The following is a 6,509-nucleotide window of genomic DNA, read 5'->3' on the forward strand; positions in this document are numbered from 1 at the left end:
CACTGGCCATCAGTTAAGAGAGCTCTCCTGACAGGTGCACAGGTCCCAGCAGCACATCACATTAACTGCATATTCCAGGAACAGTAAAGAATTTGCAGTTCAAATAGCAGCTACCAATTCCCTTGCTGAGGAACCACTGTGCATACAACGTGACTGTCTTGGTCTGAAGGCACAGTAAGAGAGATTCATTGCCAAAAAATAGATTGACTAACACAGCCTACAAGGCGGGGGCCTAAAGAAGGGGAGGTTCAAATTACCTTGCAGCACTGAACATGTAAAGAGAGCAGTATACTAAAATGGTGCTCCACATATTTTCACTGTCTTAGAAAAAGCACTCACCAGCACCCACCTTCATACCTAAAGATTGTTACCAACTCAGGCCATGACGATCAAAAGAAACACCAGAGACTACAACAGTCACAGGATCATCCCTGTCCTGCTTGGTACTACTAAAGTGCACAGTATCTCTTGACTTACTTCATGCTTGTTGCTAGTGTGTGGTGGGGAAAGGTCGCCACACCGCTTCAGCACTGCCTCCAGTAGTTTCTGCAGATTTTCATATGGGACTGGAGGGGAGTTCAGATGATCCTTCCTGAACAAGCAGAAAGAAAGACAGTGAACACGTTCTCAGCTGGGAACATTCCATATGAGAAGGCAACACCAGCAGAACTAACTTATCTTTGGAAAGCAATATGCCACTGCCATCTCTCTCCAGTACAGCACACAAATGTCAGGAGGTCTGAACATGAACCCAAACACACCCTCATTGCATTCAGCATCACAGATTCCCACTACAATCAAGCACTACTTAACCGTTCATAGTCTTATATTTGCTCTTATCTGTCTGGATGGGCCACAGTGTGCCAAAGTCACAGCAGCTGCAGAACAAGCCTGACGGAGATGCTAGGTCCTTGCTGCTGCAGCTTGCTGCCTACCACAGCTTCATCACCCTGGCAGCCCTGGCAGGTGGGTGGGAAGCTAGCTCTGCTGTACCCATGCCTATCTCAGCCAGAATTCCCACTGCAGAGCACACTCACCCACACAGACTCAGGGGAGCTGCAGAGACCAACATTTCTTCAGATCTATCTGAAGAAAAGCCTGTAAATACTTTCCTGCCTACCTCAGAAAAGCTGCCACAGCTTTCACAGCCTCCACTACCACCTCCAGCACTGGGCAGTCCACTGTCTTCATCAAAACATCAATGGCATCTATACATATACCTCGGTTCGTGAATAATTTAATTTCCACCGGTTGCCTGCAAAGAGGAAACAGAGTAAGCAAGGAGAATATTGTCAGGTTAAGTAACTGTATTGCCCTCTCCTTATTTGTCCAAACGGAGTGAAGAGCCACGTGGTTCCAGCCACGATTTTTAGTATTCAGAGCCAGCTGCTCACAAGGATGCAGTCTCAAACTTGAGTAGGTGGAGGGTTTGCTACAAAGAGTGAACTGGAGTCCTACTATGATGAAAAGAACCTACAGTCTGAATGACTTTGTACTGTGCCCGCACATACTGACATGAAAAACACATGAAAAAAGAGGCTCTGCAAAACATAGCCCCTGTATAGGAATTTATGCTGAGGCCATCTGCTCTGGCATTTGTAGGTTCATCTAGCAATTCATATTTCTGAGTAAACAAGCAAGCACTACCATACTAGAAGAAGGACAATGCCAAGAGAATAGCTTCTCCAGCAGTCCTGCAGTGATTCTACTGCCAGATGCTGCCAGGACAGGGACTTTCAAGAACCTGAAAAATAAACAGGAAAAACAAAAACAACCATAATTCAATTGTTTTGACATTTTTCTTGACAGTGACCATTTTGGTCATCTGCTCACCTTGTGACCCAATGACTTTGAGCATTCAGCATGAGAACATGGAAGGATGACAAGCCATTAATCCCATTACTGGGCAAAGATGTACGAATGGCAGACTGTGCTCATCTGACTCCTGGAAAGTCAGGTACTTTCATGAAAGAGAGGAGAAGGTAAGCAGCTACACTTGGAAAAGAGGCATTAATGGTCTGCCAGAAAGCATCTCCAAAAGCAAAGCAAGAAAAGAAGCAGAGCATGATAGCAGCCAGACTTGGAAGCCAGAGTATTCCCCATTACTCCATTTTCATAGACATGACAAGACTAAGGCAAGCCAGGAGCACGTGCTCCCATGCGCAAATGGGAGAGAAGAATCAACTGCAGTAGAAATTAAATTAGTAGCTCAGCTGCAGGGCAAAAAGTGAACAGAGGCAGAGCCACTCTTTAGCCACTCAGTGGGAGCAAATCCAGCTTGGCAGTCACTTTACGTTCTGCTGTGAGAAAGGGCAGAGAGGTGGGCAAGGCAGGGATAAGGCCAGGGAATGCAGGCACCAGGATCAGCCTCTGGCCCAAGTCATATGTGCTGAACTTCAAGTTGTTTCTACTTACACTCCATTTTTATTAATCCCTTCTACTTCCTTCCTTTAATCACTGACCCTCTGAGGTAAAACACAGCAGGAAAAAAAATCTTCACTGACTCACACAGGGAAGAAGGGATGGAGGAGTACTGCTGACTCACCCAAGAGGCACAAACCCACTTGCAATATGGTGTACTATGATATCTGCGGGGCCAGGGAAACAAATGCATTAAATACTGAACTCCTGCACCTTCCTGCAGCCCCTTGTCTTGGATCCCAAACTCTGCACCACTCTGGTTGTGCTGGGAGAGAAAAAGCACTCCACAGAGAGCTACCTACTGTTCCTGACACTTCTGACAGTGCCAACAGAGGCAGTACATCTTGTCTGGATAACATCAGAGCGTGGGGGTCAATTACAGAGTAAGAGAACCCAGCTGCAAGGAAAACCAAGAGATGTTCCAGCATGAGACCATTTTCTCCATATGATACAATTTAAAATAAAATGGTATTTCAAATGTAAGCCTCTGAGAAACAGGACGTGTATGCTAGATAATGAGAGTAATTGCATAGAGCATTCTCTTTATTTTACAAGTGTAAATGCTGTAATTAGTGTTTCCCACATTTTGGTTTCTCTTTCTGACAGATCCCACACTGGCCTCATCACACTGTTCTTTCTCCTTTTTACCCTACCACTTGCTACAAAAATTGACTGACATTTCCAAAATTCAGCTCTAGGGCTCTCTTGGGGGACCTAAGTGGCAAAAACAAGATTCTGTCACTAGCACAACACGACATGAACAAGATCATACAGGCAGGAACAGGAAGCACAGAAGAAAAACAAGCCAGAGTATGTTATTCCTTAGCAGAAAACAAGGGGAGAAACTGACAGAACGCATTAATAGTTCGGCCTGGAATTTGTTTTTGCTGTTTGAATTTAGCTCAGATGAAGACAGAGGACTAGAAGCCATGGAATTTACATGCTCCGTTTTGTCACTTAGCAGGAGCCAGCTGGCTCACATACACCTGAACTTTCCTAGGCTTTGCCTCCTTTTATGCCTACAGATGAAAGGAGAATTCACTCCCCAGACTGCCAAGGAAGCAGGGAGAGGCAGATGTACTGGTGGAAATGTGCACAAAGAAGGCAAGCTATCAGGCTGTTCTTCACAGGACTAAACACAAGGGCTCAAGAAGTGTAGATATTTGGCCTAGGAAAAAGAACTTAAAAGCACAACAGTTTCCATTTTAGGGCACCAAACTCTGCATCTGTGAGCCTGACAGGGGCAACCCCTTACCGTTTCACTATTTCAGTGAAGAGCAGGAGCCCTTGCTTGTGTAACTCCACATTGTTCAACTGCAGGACATCCTGGAGACTCCTCACCAGAGATTCTATGCCTGCAATGTTCAAGAGAAGTTACAGAAGAAGATTTTAACACCCCCCTCCCCGCTCCAAAATTCCAGGATGGGAGAAAAACAAATATTTGAAAGGAAGGAAGATTTGAACAATCATTCTTCTGAGCCACCGGCTGAAACAACTGCCCAAGCCATCATTTTCTTTCAGCTCCCTGATAACAGGCATCAGCTCCCACTGCTGAAGGGAAGTCCAGAAGAACGGAAGTAATTTGGCCTTTCTTCCTAAATCCACCTTTGACATCTCCACAGAGATACCTAGCAGTAACTCCTGATAACTGGCTATTACTAGCAGTGAGGTTATAGCAACACTCACGACAACCGGTTATTACAGTGGATGCACGCTCATCAGAAACTCATTAGGACAGCGACACTGTAAATTCAAGCCGCGGCAGACACCACAAACGCAGCTGATAGGTACTCATTTTCAGTCCTTTATCCATCCTGACTAGAAACTGTGATTGTGTGTAAAGCGCTGAAATTCAGCTGGAGGCACAACAAATGCCAGCAATATTACTCGCGGTCACTGTCAGAAGGGCCGATGACTCACCATACACTGTGTGACACTTGGAGAAGAAAAGGCGCTCTTCAGTGAGGAGAAGCAGCGAGCAATACACTGACCAGATGAGAATTTCACTGCTGCACATGAGGCACTCAAAAAGGAATTCTGTGAAAACACACATACAAAGAAGGTCACCCTGGTAAGAGGCTCACAGCATGGCAAAGCTGCTCCTAGAACAGAGCAGAGGAAGGAGGAAGAAAGCAGGAATCATACTGACAGCCAGAGGGAGAATGGATGTATTACGAAATGGAAGGAATGGAGGATGGAGTGGATACTCAGAGGCATGCTAGCCTTCAAAACACGGTGACTGGAGAGCAGAGTCCCCCAGGCAGGCTTCTTCCCAGCACAAACTTAACAGGCAGGAGCTGAATTGTGGCTCTAGCCTCTGGGGTAAATGAAGTCACAAAGCAAGCTTTAACACAGATGCGGTGATCTTTTTTTTCCTAACAACTTTCACATCTCACAAAGAATTTGCAAAATCAAAGCACTTCTGTCTTCTGGGAATAGAGTGAACAACAAACCATCTCCTAAAGCTATATTCCAAAGCCAGATCTACTAGATCAAATTCTATGAAAATTCACAACGTTTAGTAAGATGAGATGGAAACCCAGCCAGTTTAGACTTTGCACCTATGCTTCAAGAGGTTCCTTGTCCAGATTCTTGCTGAGGAAATCCCATTTTGCAAGTTGACAACTACTTCTACACTTTCAATTGAAAACTCATTCTTCACTACTGTTTCTAAAATCACATTAAACATTTCTACTGATACTAAAAGGTCACTGCATAGATTATGTGATCTATGGATTTCAAGGAGCCAGACTGATTCATAGAACAAAAAGCCAGGAAGACAGACAATACAATGTTATTGCACTTCTTCACCTGGGACATCAGCATGGATAAAGGCAGGAGCATATCTGCTGGGAGAGTGAACCAGCACTGCAGCCATACAGTGAGAGCTTGCTGCCTGTAACATCTCATCTCTGGTCAACAAAAGCTGTCATGAAACAAAAGCAAAAAGGAGAGAAGAAGTCAACTGTGCAGGTATGAGTACTAACAGTTTTCTCTAAATATAAAAAATGTAAACATAAATGAAGGTCTCTCTTTTAACACGCATTTCATTGGTCAAACTTGGCAAAGCAAGATAAAATACTGGATTAAATGCACTCAAAATACAGTATGGGAACCACAATAAATAATATTATGAATAGGAATAACTCCACCTCGATATTTAGTCATGTTGGCACTAACAGAGCTGTATCAGGACTTAAGTGTCAGTGAGTAAAATCAGCTGAGGCCACAAGGAAAACTCCAGGATACAGGAATGAACAATAAAGAGATCTATGGTGGTGTCCAAATTTTCCACTGCAGTCTCTACTGCTGATCATTGTTGGCAACAGCACCCAAATGCCTCAAATAAAAATTCAATACAGGCTATCAAACTCCTACATCTACTAACAATTCACCTCAGAACAAGAGACAATGTGTTAAAAAGTCATAGGTTGCATGCTGTAAGACTACTTCATCAATCACCTTTTTGAGAATGAGTGGAAGTGGATTTTCCCCTTCTAATAAATCAGAGTTTTCAGATTCTTCTTCTGGTTTTGAATTATTCATAAGAATGGATACAAAACGGTCAGATTTCAGCAGCTCCTTCAGCAAACCTGCAAAAAGGGGAGCAAAAGTGAGCATCGTAAAATGGACATGGGATTAATTCAGAAGTACTTACAGCCAAAGACTTGTCAGTTTCCTTCTCTTTCCAGCACTCTGAGCAAAGACCCTAACTTCAAGTTGAGCAAGCTTCTTCTGACTTACATATACAGAAAATGCCATGAGCTATGCATCTGGCAACCCCTTGTTATTGGTTCTTTTGCCAGGTCTGATTGCTCCCCGTTCCTGAGAGATCTGTATGTGCAGTAGTAAATGACTCCTTGAGCCTTCTACTTGTCTTCTGTGCTCCAGTACTTTCCCCTTAAATTGTTTCTTTAGAGAGCTCTTAATTTGCATTTTTCACCATGCTACAGCCAAGGACCAAACAGTTAACTAGATATTTTCCCTGGAATACTTCCTAGAGCCGTGGCATTTATCTTCCTTTCTGCTTTCATAGGCTCTTGCTGAAATGGCTGCATTTTGTTAAAGGACATCTACACATACCAAAA

At 43.8% G+C, this 6,509-nt stretch overlaps 1 protein-coding gene across 1 annotated transcript in view; it reads right to left on the bottom strand.

The window, feature by feature from the left end:
• Window positions 1–6,509, bottom strand: part of MEI1 (meiotic double-stranded break formation protein 1) — a 36,294-nt gene that overhangs the window by 23,236 nt on the left and 6,549 nt on the right. The window contains exons 6-11 of the mRNA XM_019614494.1: window positions 5,884–6,014; window positions 5,233–5,347; window positions 4,342–4,458; window positions 3,677–3,776; window positions 1,121–1,255; window positions 478–592 (exon numbers count right to left, since the gene is read on the bottom strand). Coding sequence (XP_019470039.1) covers window positions 478–592; window positions 1,121–1,255; window positions 3,677–3,776; window positions 4,342–4,458; window positions 5,233–5,347; window positions 5,884–6,014 — 713 coding nt within the window. The remainder of the gene's footprint in view (window positions 1–477; window positions 593–1,120; window positions 1,256–3,676; window positions 3,777–4,341; window positions 4,459–5,232; window positions 5,348–5,883; window positions 6,015–6,509) is intronic.

This window comes from Meleagris gallopavo, chromosome 1 (assembly GCF_000146605.3).
Source record: "Meleagris gallopavo isolate NT-WF06-2002-E0010 breed Aviagen turkey brand Nicholas breeding stock chromosome 1, Turkey_5.1, whole genome shotgun sequence".
In the NCBI taxonomy this organism is placed as follows: Eukaryota; Metazoa; Chordata; class Aves; order Galliformes; family Phasianidae; genus Meleagris; species Meleagris gallopavo.